A 16,966-nucleotide genomic window follows, 5' to 3' on the forward strand; every position below is an offset into this window, starting at 1 on the left:
GAGCTGGCTTCTGCCAGGGGCCTGCCTGTGCCTGGTGTGCAGACTCCTGGGGCTCATGCTCACCCCAAACTTGGCTGCACTGTCCCCCTTCCTTCCTTGAGCGTTCCAGCCCTGGAAACTATCAGTCAGGAGGGTTTTCCTTTGCTTCATTCATCTGCAAGTCTCTGGTCAGCCTGTTGAGGCTGTGGAAGCCAATGGTTAGCACCAGACAGGCAAGAGAAATCAAGATCCATGCCTGGAGAAAAAAGTGGGGTCTCCGGGGTCAGGCACATCTCCCCAGCAACTAATGAATACAAATGAAAACAAGTGTAGGACCATCAGCTTAAGCTTTCTTCAGAGAAGCCATTCATGGCATGCGGTTCCCTCGGGTGGAGGGGTCATTAGCTGACATTTCATCTGAAAGATTTTGGAAGGACAGAATCCTCTAAGTGGGGTTCTTCACGGAGAACCTGTAGCAGCTCTAAGCTCAAAGTCAGCAAAATAGAGAGTACGAGACCGTGACAGCATGCAAGAGAGCCCTGGCTTCCCAGTTCACTCCCCAAATGCCAGCAAGCCAGGACTGGAAGTCAGAAACCCAGGAACCCCACTAGTTGAAACATCACTGCTCCCTCCCAGCGTCTGCAGTGGCAGGAGGCTGGCGTCCGGAGCCAGATACTACCATGTGTGGGCCTGGTAACTGCTGGGCCAAGCACCCACTCCTTGTGCTCACTCTCCAGAGACTATGTTAGCATTTTCTCCTAGGTGGGGAAAGAAAGCCAGGCAGAAGCTCTCATTAGCTGAGATGAATCTGTCAGATATTTTTATGAGGGGAAGGCTGAGGCCAAAACAAAACCTCTATTCTCTGGTAGCGTCTTAGCATCAAGTTGATGCTTTTCCCCTTTGTTTCTCAATGTTTCCCTCTCACTTGACTCTTCCAGATGGTAATGTATATAGCTCTGACCTTGGCCCACTGTGTAAATATTTCTAGAGCCTCTGGGGCACTGTTATTGGGAATATGGCTCATCTATATCAATATTAACATTGTCTTTTAGAAAGGAAGGGTCAGGTGTTTTTTTGGTTTTCTTGGTTTTTGGATTCAAGTGATTGTTTTTAAATTTTGATTTACTACGAACCATTTTCAGAAAAATGTTAAGTCTGAGTGTGTGCACTGTAACATTTTTATGGTGAATTTTGTTGCTATGTATCTGGTGGTTTAGAATCCTAGATATTTTGCAATAACCCTCAAATTAAGATATACAAAAACATTTCAAAAAAGTCTGTGGAGAATGGAATTAAGAGATAAAGTTTATTTTCCATGAACTTTTAAAAACATCTCATATACTGCAAAATTTCTTGGAAGGCTGTGTGTAAGTGTATGAAATTTTGATAATGTTGTAATTATTTAAACAGATAAGGACAAAGATTTTTTTTAAACTATTTTTATTTGTCAAATCCTATGTGCTTTCAGTTTAAAAAGCATAGCTTAAACTAAACTCAGAGTGAAAATTCTTCACAAAGTTATCCTCAGTTCAGGAGAATAAAATGTATCATTTAAACTGAAGATACACATAATTAAAATTAACACAATTAAAAGAAATTAAAAATACCTGGGAGCAGATACATAAGTTTTATTACATAATGGGTTCCTTGGCTTATTAGGCTGGGGAGAAACCAGTTTATCTCGGCTTTACAGTCTCACCAAAACCATTCCAGCCAGCTGTGTATCTGACTGTTTTTTTAAATCATCATGGGTGACACAGACAAGCAACTTCTCCATCGTCCTCCTATCTCTTACTCACCCTTCACATCTTTAAAAGCGCTCTATTTTCAAAGTTTCATATCTTGCTGCTTTTGGGCTTCCTTGCTCAGCAGAGGCTAACAGTGCTCTGCCTAACACCCTTTTGCTTTCTGCCATCTAGTGGTAAGTTCGGAGTTTGCACTGTACTATGGAGAGAGAACCAGAAACTAGAAGAGTGGAAACAGAAGGAGCGAGTGATGCAGCCCTCTGCACCCAAATATCAGAATGAGTATTTGAAGGGACAATAAAATGAACAGATGTCCATACTTCTTCTGCATCCTGATTAATGTAAATAATCATCATTTTCGCAATTGCTCAGTATGTACCCTGGATGCATAGGAGTGATGCTGACAAGAACGCCTATACTTTTAAAATCCTCCAGCTAACTTCAAGAGGGAGACTACGCGGGAGAACTACAGCGTGTCAGTTCTTGCTTCAGCTAGTCACCGGCCTTTGTGTAAAGTGCGTATCAATTGAAGGAACTCCAAGGAGAAAAATGTGACATCTACCAAATTTGACAGCATTTCAAGGATCTGCTTGCTCCAGTTTATTCAGGTGCCTTTCACTCTGGAAGCAGAGTTATGCCTGGTTAAAATGTTTGAGCTCAGAGCTCTGCTAAAGTAATCACCAAACCTTAAGCTCACAAAGCATTGCGGTCTCGGTAAGAGGAGCTCCTAAATTTGAGGCCCTCTGGTCCCACTGCTGTGAGCGCTGCGAGGGGAGCATTGAACCTTTCACTGAGTTTAGCTGACATGTGTAGGATCCTGGGCATGCATCACCCAGCTAATTCCCACAGACCAGTGGAAGGAGGTTAAAACTGAACACTGGGAGCCTGGGATAAAGCAGTGCTTAGTGAGGGGTAAAGATCACTTAAAACGCTGAGCATTTTCAGCATCATAGCAGGGCGAGTGGCCAAGATGAAATCTGTTGTTTTAAATCACAGGCTTTGAATGACAAGACTGTTTTCTGCTGCACTGCTTGATCTGTCTAACTGGTTTACCAGGAGTTTTATTCCTTCTGATCACAATGGGCTAGGAATGGTGAAGTTTAGATAAGCCATTGGTGCCACCTGTGTGCACTGGTTTGCGGTCTGCTCTGCCATCCGGGGTGAGCCAGCACCAGTCGCACGGTCTCTTTGGGGTTGGATATAGGGTTGTATGAGATTGCTGTCAAGGTTTGGATAAGGCTGTCATGTAATGGGGGAGACATCTGGCCCCCTTATGCTCAAATCCGAGTTTGAGTATCAGACTTTCCCTTTCCCATCCTCCTTCTCCTCCCCTGTCATCTCCATGTCTCCCCCTTCTCATTCTTCTTTTGAAAGATTTGTTTATATGAAAGGTGGATGAGGGGAGAGAAAGAAAGAAAGGAGAAAGAGAGAGAGAGGGAGGGGGGAGGGAGAGGGAGCAAGGGAGGGAGATAGAAGGGGAGAGAGGAAGGGAGGGAGAGAGGGAGAGAGGGAGAGAGGGAGAGAGGGAGAGAGAGAGGGAGGGAGGAAGGGAGGGAGGAGGGCAGAGAGAGAGAGAGAAATATATCTGCTGGTTCTACTCCCCAGATGGCCACAATAGCCGGGGCTGGGCCAGGTTGAAGCCAGGAGCCAGGAGTGCCATCTGAATCTCCCATAGGAGCACAGTGTCTGCTTCCCACGTGCATTAGCAGAGAATTTGATGAGAAGCAGATAGCTAGGACTTGACTCAGTACTCTGATAGGGGATGTGGGTGACCCAAGGGGCTGCTTAATCCACTGTGCCACAACCCTCTCCCACCCAGCCCCTCTTCTTTTAAAATGTCTTCCGAACATTTATTGTTTTATATTCACAAACCCATTGGTGGTACCGACACTTGAATAACAGGGCTAGCACTCATTTAAAAAGTCTAATTTCATCACATAAAATCTTTTAGGTATATAGATAAGATTAGAGAGTGGGAAGATTTGACCTATGGCTTACCCAACACTGTGGAAAGAACTGTTTTTGCAGAGTATCTTAAAAGTACAATGGGTATTTCAAAAAGTTCATGAAAAAATGGACTAAAAGGTAAATTTATTGTGGTACAAAAACTGACATTCACACATAATTTTTTAAAATAATATACATCTTCCATGAATATCTTAAGATCCCTTTTATATATGGGTTTCAACATTTTTTTGCACAAAGTAAACTTCTCTTTTAATTCCACTTTCCATGAGAGTACCCACAAATGCCACTGATCCTGCCATTGTTGTGATGAAAACTCTCAAAACCCATAGCTTATAGCATAAGGTCAGCCTCCTTAACACCTGACCTTTGCCTACTGTTACTATTACCTGCTTTGCATTCTTCACAAACTACTTGCAGATCAGTCTTGTGACATCCCCTAATCACTTCTGTGGCTGGGTATACATTATTCCTCTCTGAGAAATATAATCCACTGCCCCATCACTGACATTCATTCTAAAGACATCCCAGAAACTCCCCTAGTGAGTCGGTTATGCCTCTCCTTTGTACTGAATCTTGGGTAAGCTTTGTCATCTGATTATAAAGTGAGCACTCACTCCATGCTGCTCTCCACAATTGGCCTCACCTGGGTGTGGATCCATTGTTACTCAGCTGCAGGGCTGAGTCAAGGTGAGGTGAACTGAGCTGAAGCTTCCCCAGAGTTCATAGCGGCCAGCAGATTTTAAACAGACACTAGGAGTCTCTTACCTTCTTTCCAGCTATGTAACCTCCTGCGGCTCCAAAGCTTTTGGTGAACGTGCCCATGAGCACATCAACATCTCCAGGGTCTATTCCAAAGAATTCGGAAACGCCCCGGCCGGTTGGGCCCACTGACCCAATACTGTGAGCTTCATCTATGTAGAGGTAAGCTTTGTATTTCTTCTTTAGGGCCACGATCTGGGGAAGCCGCACAATGGAACCTTCCATGCTATGGCAGAAGCAGAAATGCTCGTAACTAACGAATACTCTCCTGGGGTGCTCTGTCAATCTCCCAGTACATGCACTGGGGTTCTAGGTCCTCTGCTAGTATTTTTTATTAAATTGCTCTTCAGTGATCATATGTTTTCCCTGATCCAAGGTAACTAATAGAGTAACTAACATGTAATATATTGGAGTGAAATGGACATTTTGAGATTTGATGACTGTTTACAGCCCTTGTCTCTTCTGTTGAGGAACAATGTTTTTTTTTCCTTCCTACTATTTGTTGAACCCTCTTACTTAGCGTAGGGTTAACCGTTACGATCATTAAGCAAACTGAAAGTAGATCTTCGTAAAAATTAAGAGTGGGAATGGGAGAGGGAGGAGGAAGAAGGGCAGGAGGAAGTGGGCAGGAGGGAGGTTAGGGTAGGAAGTATCACTATATTTCTAAATCTGTATACATGAAATACGTGAAACTTATAGAACTTAAAAAAAAAATTGCTGTGCAGTGACCCACCTCTGTCCATTTGTCTTTGCCTACTTGGCAAATTCTGACTGACATAAACCCAGTGCATGAATTGTCAAATATTAAAAGAAGGAATTAAAAACACACAAAAGAAAATTATTTAGGACCTCAGAGTATTAACTAAGGCACAGTAGAAAGTCCTAAGGAGCTCTTATTCAATACCTATTGAAAGTCAAAGGCTAATTTGAGGCACCTGGTGTTGTCTCCGCTTTCTACTCTTGGGGCAGTGAAACAAAGTTGAGCAACTATTTATGAAAACACAGATTTCTGGGTCTGTCCCCCCAGAGTTTCTGATTGAGTAGGTCTCTGTTGAAATACTGCATTTTTTCCAGGCTCTCCAGAGTTTCTGATCCCCATTATCAGGGACAATGCTTTGAGGACTGCTCCTGTAGATGAACCCTTTTGCATTAACCCATAGTACGATAAGTTGCCAAACACTTCAAGTCCTCTCTCAAGGGGAAAAACACAGTCAATAAATAAGTAAAATTAATATTTTATGGCACTTCTGGAAGTCAGTGGCTTTAAAATAACTGTTGGGGGTGGCGCTGTGGCACAGTGGGTTAAGGCCCCAACCTGCAGCTCCGGCATCCCATACGGGTACTGGTTCAAGTTCACTTCCAATGCAGCTCTCTGTTATGGCCTGAGAAAGCAGTAGAAGGTGACCCAAGCCCTTAGGCCCCTGCACCCACATGGGAGACCTGGAAGAAGCTCCTGGCTCCTGGCTTCAGATCAGCTCAGCTCTGGCCATTGCGGCCATTTGGGGCTGTGAACCAGAGGATGGAAGACCTTTCTCTTTCTGTCTCTACTTCTCCCTGTAACCCTCTCTTTCAAATAAATAAAATAAATCTTAGTGCTTAAACATATTAAAAAAAAAAAAAAAACAACAAGCCCTGTCGTCTCTCATCAGTTCTCAGGACACTTTGTAAACTGTGTTCATGATACACAGTTTTGACTGCATTGGCAGGCAAGTGCTATGAAAACACAGACTCACACACTCACCAGGCAAAGGAATTTGTCAAACAATTCAAGCTACCCTTCAATTTCTTTCATAAACTAATCAATTGAATCAGGCAGCTGAACTTCTCCTTCCTAATCAGTTTATTAGATTAATTTTCTTAACATAAGCTTCAAGGTTAGGCTGATTAAAAAAGTCGTATTTCCTGCCTCAGTTGTCTCATATGTAAAACAAGTATGATAAGGGAATCCTCCTCACAGGGCCTTTTTAACAGTGACTGGAAATCATGAATGTAAAGTGACTGGTCCATAATTTAGCGCTTGGGGAATTGTTATTCTTAGGACACAGCACTCAGAGAAATTGGTTGCAGTGAGGCCTAACCTGGAAATCAGGGAGCCCTCAACTGTGCTGTGCATTGTGTCTTTCAGAACAAGGCATGTGGGTGTCAAACATAACAAATGGCTCCAGGCTGTCAGAATTCCAGAGTTTTCTTCTCATCTTTAAACATCATGCATTGGTAACACAAACAGGCTAAAACCTGATATGCCACAACTAACTATTCTTTGTTCTGGGTCTGAATTTGGCAGGGCCCAAAGCTAATGCTGAACAGTGTTTGTAGACACTCTGGGAGGCTAATTAACTATCCTTCAATAGGGCTGGTCTTGTTAATGTTAGGGGCCTGCCCACCTGGTTTATATTTCTTTCTCTAAGATTAATGACTGTAAAATACTGCTGATTTCTGGAATTAATGCAAGGGCATGTGAGAATCCTAGTGAGAATTCAGCTTTTATAAAGTTACATTCATTCACACTAAGTTTTCATTTTCTCAATGTGACCAGATTGGAATAGAACCTTTCCCTATGGTGGGGTATCGAGTCTGGTGCTTGCATAAAAAAGGTTATCTATGTTATTCCCATGAATTTCTGTCCAAAAAGCAGTTCCAAAAGTGATAAAACAAGAACAGCATTTTATTCTTTCTTCCTGAATGGAAGGTTGTGTTTTTCTTTTGATTTCAATTGAATAACTAAAATACAACTGTAGGTAAAGATAATTCTACCGGTTAATTTGAAGCTCTGTTCAGGGACTTGAAATATTCTTAAACCAGCAAGCCAGTGAATAATTTCTTTATATCTTTTCTATTACATAATGTATTAGCTAAGTGACAAGACGCCTTTTGAAATCTCCTTCTCACCACCTTTCCCTCTACATATAAACCATATTATCCACTGACAGAATTGGGAACTAAACCACTGGTTGGCCAATATATGTGGTGGAAAAATCTCTTTGGTGGGATCAAAGTATAACCTATGATTTGAAAGGAACGTGAAAAGAATGAGAAAAAAAGGAGTTAAGACTAATTAAAAGTTAACACTGTTTTCTTATTCTCTCTTTGTTTGTTTAAAACATAGTGATATAAGTTAGAATTTACTGCTGCACTTCTCAGTCTGAAGTTACACTGTTCTGGGGAGGAGGATGGCTTACATTCCTAGAGTAGATGGCATTCTGAGGCTTGAGCACATGTTTATATATGTATTTTTTTGGAAGGGACGAATATTTTTTGATGCCTTTCACTTTTGAACATTTTGGCTCCAGGAGTGCTAGTTCATGACCCAGGCTAATGCTCACCCCTTTGCCCCAGGATTAATTTTGGATGAATTTTGAGGTTTCTAAACCACTGTGAGCTGACAAGAAATTTAGACTTAGAGCATTAAGACACAAAACTAGGAAAATGTGACTTTAAAACAATACTTGAAGGAAAATACAGATTAGAACACTAAAATTATGCTATTTTACTTTTTTTTTTTTTTTCTTTTGACAGGCAGAGTGGATAGTGAGAGAGAGAGAGAGAGAGAGACAGACAGAAAGGTCTTCCTTTTTGCCGTTGGTTCACCCTCCAATGGCCGCTGCGGCCGGCTCATCTCGCTGATCTGAAGCCAGGAGCCAGGTGCTTCTCCTGGTCTCCCATGGGGTGCAGGGCCCAAGGACTTGGGCCATCCTCCACTGCACTCCCGGGCCATAGCAGAGAGCTGGCCTGGAAGAGGGGCAACCGGGACAGAATCCGGCACCCCGACCGGGACTAGAACCCGGTGTGCTGGCGCCAAAAGGCGGAGGATTAGCCTGTTAAGCCACGGTGCTGGTCCTATTTCACTTTCAAATAAAAAGAAAATTTATGAGTTCATGGAACTTTAGGCTTCAAATTTCAGTGTCCCTATTTCATAGATGAAGAAGACACTGAGACCTAGATAGGGTCAAAAAGTCAAACTGATGATCTTGCATGTTCCACATTTATGTCCCTGGATGAGCACAGATGGGTTGACTCTTCTATATATTGAGCCTTTGCACCAACACTTGATTTCAAGCCCAGATATGCTTCATCTCAGTTATGCGTTAGGTCTTATCTGGGCCTCCATTTTTCCATCTTCACAATAATTTCAAGGGTACTGGGAGATTCACTCAAGATTCACACATGGAATGTTTAGGAAGGAGTAGACATATGATCTATGTGCGCTCTGTCCTCTGACACTGTCCTTTGGGTAGATGAAGAACAAACAGCCCTGTTGTACACATGGCTTATTGTTTTCCATGTTACAACTTCCTCAGCGAAAAATAAATGTAATGAAGAAGACAATGGTCCTCGGTTGTGGGCTTTTTATGGACTGGACCCCTGCTAAGTACCAGTTTATATGACCTCATTAATACTTACAAATGGATAAGGAAACTTTAAATGTCCATGGAAAATGGAATTAAAAGATAAGTTTCTTTTGGTTCAATAGTTTTTTTTTTTAAAATCTGTGCATCATTATTTCGTAATATGCAATTTCCATGAACTTTTTGAGTATCCCTTGTAGTCAAAGATTTAATATTTTTTTTTTTGCAAAAAACAAACATGGGTTGATTTTCCATATTTTTGAAGCATGTATGGAGTATACATGGATGTACTCAGAGACACCAGGATTAGAACTCAAATCCCAGGTCTTCTTCCAAATTCTGACTCCTCTATATTCTATTTAAAATTAATAATAGCTATGGATGGTGACATTTTAATCTTATTATTTTTTGGAGTTTGCCATTTTTTTGGTGCTGGTACTAGATTTTTCTGTTTATATCCATGCCATTTTAATGTTCCAATTTGTTTGCTCTCTTTTGGAGTTATGAAAATAATTGATGTATGCAGGCTGTTGGTGGTGAAAAGTACTTTTCATATGATTGCAGATCACAAGCAAGAGAAAAAAAAATCTGAAGTTAAAATTTGAGGGAATCTTTGGGTAGGTATCTACAAGGTGTGTGTCCATGATACACCTCTAAAAAGTGGAAGTGCATTTGTGAATTACCGATTTCACATTCCTAACCCTTTGGAAAATTCTCTGAGAAATAATTTCATCCTTTGGTGATAGCTGAAAATTATAACACTCCTCTGAAGGCTTTTCCTTTGCGTTTCAGGGCCCTGTAACCCTTCACCAGGCTAGCTTTATTTTATAGATTAAGAAACCGAGGCCTTAAGACCTATCAAGGTCTGTTGAAGCAGTACACTGACTCCTATCTGTCAGTGAGTCCTCTGGGTCTTGATCTCATTTAAAGGCAAGAATACTTGTGGGTGAGAAAAAAGAACCTCTTAATGAGGGAAGTTTGTGAACAGTACAGATTTTACTCTACATAGATGCCAGGTTGCTGGAGATGCTATTGTAGTTTGCCTCCTCCAGAGATAACTTCCTGAAATCTTCCCATACACAAACTGATAGTCCCATCAAAAGATGGGTTTATTTCACCTGCCCTTGAATCTGGGATGGCTCCATGATGTGTTTTAGCCAATAGGGCCCAACAGAAGTGACGCTGTGCCTAGCATCTCTTTAAGGCCTAGCCTTTAAAACACTGACAGCTGATTCTTTTGCTCTCTATGTTGTAAGGAAGCTCCGGCTAGACTACTGAATGAGAAGAGACACTATATACAGAAAGCTATGTAGAAGAGAATAAGGCACCCCAGTCAACAGCCAGTATCAAAAGCCAGATGTAGCAGTGAGGCCACTGAATGCTCCAGTGTTAGCCAAACTCTCAGTCCCATGAATGACCTCCAACCAATACCATGTAGAGCAACTGCCAAGTTGGTCCAGACAACCCACGGTAGCATAGGAAATAATAAATCATTGCTTATGCTTTAGGGTTGCATGTGATTTGCCAAAAGATGTCTGAGTAGTCACCATTTCTAGTGCAACATAAATTGTAGGTTGATGCCATGATGGCTTAGAACTGGAAATCTCCACCTAGCTCTCCTGTCCTGACATCATGGTAGAACACAGACCCAGAGTAACAACTTCTGGTTTCTCTATGAAACTGGTGGGAATATTTGAGAGTAAGATACTGGTGGTCCACTTAATTTCAGCCATGATCAAAGTGCTTAAAATGTAACTTTCCTTCAGTGGAGCCAAGTTCTGTTAATTTGCAATTGGGTTCTGTTTACCCTGGTTAAAGGAGATGCCCAGTCTGCTCTCCTTCAGCCCATCTGTTCTTCCACTAGTCCAAGCCTGAATGACAGGAGTTTAGATAAGGTCTCTTGGCTCCCCATCCACGCTGGCAGCTGGCACAGAACACACAGGGAAAATGATCTATGCTTGAGGTTATGGTGATACAGATTCAATATGAAATTATTTCCCCAAAGCAGCAAGTTTAGGGCCAATGAGTACTTAATTTTTCCAGAGCAGTGTTGGTTGACACTGGCTAATTTGAGCTAGATAATTCTTTCTTGCAGGGGAGGGTGGGGCTTTCTTGGGCACTGTAGGATCAATAATGGCATCCCTGCCCTTTCTGTGCTAGATGCCAACAGTTCCCTACCACAGATGTGGCAACTGATCATTGCCAAATGTGCCTGGGGTGAGTGTACGGACAAAAGCATCCCAGTTGAAGTCCCCTGATATAGCATGGTCTCAAAGACCTCATCACCAGGTCGTGATCCCCAGCCAGGCCTCAGGGGGAACTGATAAATAATATGGAAAATGGACTACTAGGAATTTCAAATGCAAACTTCAGAACTACTTCATAGCGCTGGGAGCATGCAAAACACCAGCCATTATGGGACAATAAATTGTAAAATTAAAATAAAAAAATTATACCAGACTTAGTATTTTAGATTTCAAGGAATTCACTTTTTTTCTCTAAAAGGAACGGAGGTACATTTCTGGATTAGGATAACCAACAGGAGAAATGTCCATGTGAGTAATGGTAATAGATTCAGACATAGAATGAAATTAATTCAAGCTCAATCTGCAGTATGGAAACATCAATCTGAATGGTTTAGTGGATGTTTTGTCTGCTCAGCATAAAAGGGATGGGAAAACTTGAAGCTAAGCATTCACCTTTGGATGCTCAAATCATCCCACTCCCATACCTACAACTCTGGAACAAGAACTGCCCTCCAGGTCAGTCCTCCTTTGAGGAAATCAGGTGGGCCTTTGGTATTCTGAGGCCAATCATTGGCCAAAAGTCAGTAAGCAGTTGGCCATTGGCTCTACTGTCCAATTAGTGTATCTGGGTCACCCAGGAAAACATGTACTACATACATAAAAACAAGGAGCATCATGATGTTGCATAACCCAACTGCAAAAGGCCTTTGAAACTCTGGGGAATCTGAGAGTAAGGGAAAGAATCAACACAGGGTAGCAATATCTTGTGAGAACATTTTTGAGGAATGCTTCATCAACATGTCAATCTCCAGTGTATCGCATGTATAATGTCAAAAAGACAGGTGATCCGAAGCCTGGTGGCTCCTTTGGTAGCTCTGTCTCAGGTCCCTGTGTAATATCCATATCTAATCCGTTTAGCTAGGAAAGGTCATCCTTTCCCCACTGGCCAGCTGGTGTATGCTAACATGTTGCTAGTTATTTACATACCTGTAGATGCCCTCAACCAGAATGAGAATCTTTTTCCAAGCTCTGCGGGTTCGAGGCTGGCCATAAATGATAGCATCTCTCAGGAGCTTTTCCAGGCTTTGCATGTCTTTAAATAATAGCAGAAAAGAAATTGAGTCACAAGTCATTTCTTTCTTGAGGAAGCATCAGATTTTTTAGGCTCATACTCAGACTGGAACTTTTAGAGAGCAAAGAATCAGAATACGGAGAAAAGAGAACAGTCTAATTTTTAGTAAAACTTGACTCTGACAAGATGAGTAGTTGGGTTTGTGCAAGTAGGAAGAGCAAGCTCTCACTGAAGGTGGATGATTTCCTAAGCTCTTAGAAGGCTTTCTCACCTCCTTGAAAGATTGAAATTTTGCATGAGATGTGTGTGTTAGGCTGAAGTGTTACTGTCAGGTTGATATGAACTCTTGGAGATAGAATTAACTGTTAGAGGTTAGCTGGGGTTTCAGAGAATAGCAGCATTGCTACCAGGCATCTCATCTTCTATACTTTGAGATTTGATTTTTTTTTAGAAGTTTTTTTTTTTCTTTTTTTATTTTTTGACAGGCAGAGTGGACAGTGAGAGAGAGAGATAGAGAGAAAGGTCTTCCTTTGCCTTTGGTTCACCCTCCAATGGCCGCCGCGGCTGGTGCGCTGCGGCCGGCACACCGCACTGATCCGAAGGCAGGAGCCAGGTGCTTCTCCTGGTCTCCCATGCAGGTGCAGGGCCCAAGCACTTGGGCCATCCTCCACTGCACTCCCTGGCCACAGCAGAGAGCTGGCCTGAAAGAGGGGCAACCGGGACAGAATCCGGCACCCCGACCAGGACTAGAACCCGGTGTGCAGGCACCTATTGAGCAGCAGCTCCGGCCAGGGATTTGATTTTTGACATCCCCCAACTTCAGATATTTTAAAACTTGAAGGCAATGGGGCATTTAGTATTCTCATGCAAAATATGTAAAGATTCCTGGAAACAATAACAGTAGCTCACAATCATTGTGCCTCAGGTGCCTCATCTATGTGCAGGACCCTCTTCCAAGCCTTTTTTTTTTTTGGTCATACTTCATTTAATCCTCAAAAGAACCCTCTGGAGGAGGTACTAGTGCTATCTCTGTTTTATGTTTCAGGAAATAGATGCATAGAGTTTGGCAAACCAGCCAAGGTCTGTGATCCCAAGTGGCGGAGTCAGGACTTAAGTCCTTGTAATCACTACCTTTCACTGCCTTGTGTGACAGCCATTGTCCTCTGCAACCTCCATGATGATGTAGAGAAAGGGAGGAGGACCATCAACAGAGAGTCTCTAGTATGGTTGCTAGTGACATTTTCTTTATCTGCAATCAGAGGTAGATGTCTGGACGTTGGTGAGAGATCCTTTGGAAGGGTTTACCTATCAACCCAGCTGTCTGATGGTTAATGGCAGGCTGTGTTTTAATTTTGTTTGTCTTTTAAAGTCTAGGGAGAGAGAGAGAGGGAAGGAGAAGGAGAGAAATGGCAGAGGTTTTAGATGAACGCTTTTTTGATTTTCTATATTTATTTGCACTTCTAGGTTTTCCCTTCTTTGAGAAGTAGTTCAGGCCTACATTCCAATCTTAATTTTAAAAAGAGGGAGATGCTACTGAACTTCTAACCTGGTTGTTATATAATGTTCACCAGGAGATAAAGATACCATTTCCATTGCTCACCAGAGGAGGAATCTAGCAAACATAATACGGAAGCCATACAGTTGACAGTGGTTTTTGACCACTGTAGACAAAGCTCTCAGGAAACCAGTGTTCACTGATTTATCATTAGCTGAGGTTCTTGGTCTCCATGTAGAGCCCCTCAGCTTTGTCTTCTAGTCCCCAGTCTGTAGCTGGATCCATTGTAGGGCATTCTCCCAAGCTGGGTAAATGCATTCGTGAGTCTATTAATTTTTCCGCATCGCAACACAGCCACAACCTCAATGAAGCCAAAAGGTATTTCCTTGAAATAAAAGTGTAGATGTATTTGTGTGTGTGTGTGTGTGTTTAACTGACCAAGTACATTTGAGCAGACCACATCCAAATATAGTTGCCTTCCTATGCATTGCAGCGGGGTATGATATCACTACAATTAGTAGTGCAAGATCAAAGCCTGCTTGCCAACAGGCACCTTGTTAGCATCCTGCCTTCTAAGCTCCCCAGAATCCATCCACTGGCGACTGCATTTTGAGTCCTGACATTCAAAAGAAGGATGTAACATGCAAATAGGGGTGATGTGTTCTAGAGATCCTCTTGGAAATACCAGAGCTAGTGATATTACACTCCTTGTATTCTTTGACTTGCTTATGAAGACTTAAGGTATACATAAGGAAGAAGTGAAGGAATAGTTCTGATTCAAACATGCAAGGCCTGTGTACTAGAAATAGGCCCATTTTAGAATGCTACCAACAAAGCCCAGCATGATATGTGAACCAACAGACTCCAAAAAGTGTCATTTTTCTTTGTTTATTAATTAGCCAGAGATTAACTTTTAAGATGATAGGTCAGTTTAGATGTGGAATTAATCAATTTCACCATGATGATATGAAAGAAATGGAAGAGATGGTTGATATTCATTTTATTTCATCTCTCCTGCTCTTTTTTTCATTTTTCTTTTATTTAAAAGAGACAAGGGCAGCACTGTGGGGCAGTGGGTTAAGCTGCCATCTGCAGCACCAGTATCCCATATGGGCACAGGTTTGAGTCTTGGCTGCTCTGCTTCCAATCTAATGGTAATGGGCCTGAGAAAGCAGTTAAGCATGGACCAAATCCTTGGGCCACAGCACCTACACGGGAGACCCAGATGAAACTCCTAGCTTCAGCCTGGCCTTTCTCTGGCTGTTGCAGCCATTTTGGGAGTGAACCAGCAGATGGAAGATTTTCTCTCTTTCTCTAATTTTGACTTTCAAATAAATGGATGAATCTTAGAGACAGACAGACAACAGAGCATGCTCTCATCTACTGGTTCACTCCTCAAATGTCCATAACAGCTAGGGTGGTCCAGGACAAAGCTAGGAGCCAGGAGCTTCTTCCAGGTCTCCCCTATGGGTGCAGGGGCCCAAACACTTGGACTATCTTCTGCTGCTTTCCCAGCACATTAATAGGGAGCTGGATAGGAAGTTGAGTAGCCAGGGTCTTGAACTCGTGCCCATATAGGATGCTGGTGCTGCATATGTAGGTGGCTTTACCTGCTATGCCACAGTCTGGCAGTTGCATCATGATTTTTCAACTACCTTTTAGACTAGTTCACAGGTTCTCAGTCTCAACATTTCCAAGATGAAACTTGTGGCAGATCATATCATTGTCTCCACTTTGCAGACTGCCTCCCATTTGAGTCCTTTGCTATGGTACTTTATGGCCCTTCCCAGGTGGTCTTTCCCTGCCCCTTGACTTGGGTTCAGCCAAGTGACTTGCTTTGCCTAATAAAATGCAAAGAAGAACCGTTTTGCTATTTCCACACCTAGGTCAGAAAGGATCTTACATATTTCTATTTTTTTTCTTGTGTTTCTCTGAGTGACATGAAAAAACATGCCCAGGCTAGCTCCCTAGTGCCAGGATGACCCTGAAGAGGAAGAGAGACACACATGACACCTACCCAGCCCACCTGGAGTCACAGTGGGAAACAAGTGTTGGTTGTTACATGCTATTGAGGTTTGGCAGTTCTGTGTCACAAAATTAGTTACCTACTACACCCTCAAAAGGCCCTTCATGATGTAGCCTCTGTACCTATATTTCAGACATAGTTTCCCTATGATCCACAATGCAACTCTCCTGTGTGCTGTTTCCACTTGTCTGTCTGGGGAGCTCTCTCATCACTCACTCAAGCTTCAACTCAGACTCTGGTCCACAGTGCAGTACAAATCATAGGCTTTCTCGTCCCCATTTCCCCATCGACTCATCCTTTAAGCTATCATCACATTGCTCATTATTTGCTTTCATATCTGTCCTCCACAGAAGGCAGGGACCGTATCTTTCTTGTTTTTGTCCAAGTGCACAGTATTATTCTACATCATGAATAACTGAATCCATCTTATTTTCATGGGCAAAGAATGTACAGTAGACAGTAGGAAAGGGAATGTCACCTTTTGGCATAAATAATCATTATTTTAGAGGAAAATTGGCTCATGTCTGAAATAATGTTCTTTAACAGTGATATCTGATGTTCCCAGGAGCATGTTTTAGGGACATCCCAACATTAACCACCAGGTGGCAGCCAAGGAAACAAAAATGCTGCTTTCTTCTGTGGGAAGTTTCAGGTGCAATAAAATCTTTGCACTGGTATCTTGTCTTAATTTTTCCTCTGGCCTGAGTTTCTAAAATATTGAAGGGAATCATGTCATGGGGAAAATTCATCAGCTTCTTCTAACTCTACTACCAGTTATTAGCCTCCATTCTTTTAATGACCAAGCAGTCCATGAGATCAAGCCTGGACAGGGATCTGAAGTGTTTTATGCATGATGCTGACGAAAACAAAAGGAACCCGGGGAGCTTCCCAGGTAGGACCTCACTGTAATCAAGCTGCCTGGACAGCCTCAGAGGAAAGGCTGTTTGTGGACTTCACAAAACCACCAGTGTTCCACACACTGTGGTCCCTAGGCAGAGGGAAAAATCAATCAGCCTTTTTCCCCTGCTGCGAGGGATGAACTCACTGACCTTTTGCAATCACAGAAGCCAGACAGGGGCGGGATGGGGGGGGGGATGGTTTCACTCAGCATGGGTTCTGAACCTGCAAGAGCCTCTGGAAGTTTTCTCTCTGGTTCTCTGATTCTTGCTGGTCAGGCTCAGTCTGTAGGTTTTAAACCCGAAGATCCAGGGATTGTGATGCATGGTTTTTAGGCTGTGTGGGGTTCTACTGTTACAGCAAGCCATATGCTAACATCTGCGAAGGATTTCTTAATCATGATGCTTATTAAAGCACTTACACTCACATTATG

General features: G+C 42.5%; 1 protein-coding gene across 1 annotated transcript in view; it reads right to left on the reverse strand.

The window, feature by feature from the left end:
• The window catches only part of SPTLC3 (serine palmitoyltransferase long chain base subunit 3), a 159,330-nt gene that overhangs the window by 47,766 nt on the left and 94,598 nt on the right, over window positions 1–16,966 (reverse strand). Inside the window, exons 7-8 of the mRNA XM_062203864.1 lie at window positions 12,031–12,136; window positions 4,458–4,677 (exon numbers count right to left, since the gene is read on the reverse strand). Of these exons, the coding sequence (XP_062059848.1) occupies window positions 4,458–4,677; window positions 12,031–12,136 (326 nt within the window). The remainder of the gene's footprint in view (window positions 1–4,457; window positions 4,678–12,030; window positions 12,137–16,966) is intronic.

Source organism: Lepus europaeus, chromosome 10 (assembly GCF_033115175.1).
Source record: "Lepus europaeus isolate LE1 chromosome 10, mLepTim1.pri, whole genome shotgun sequence".
Lineage (NCBI taxonomy): Eukaryota > Metazoa > Chordata > Mammalia > Lagomorpha > Leporidae > Lepus > Lepus europaeus.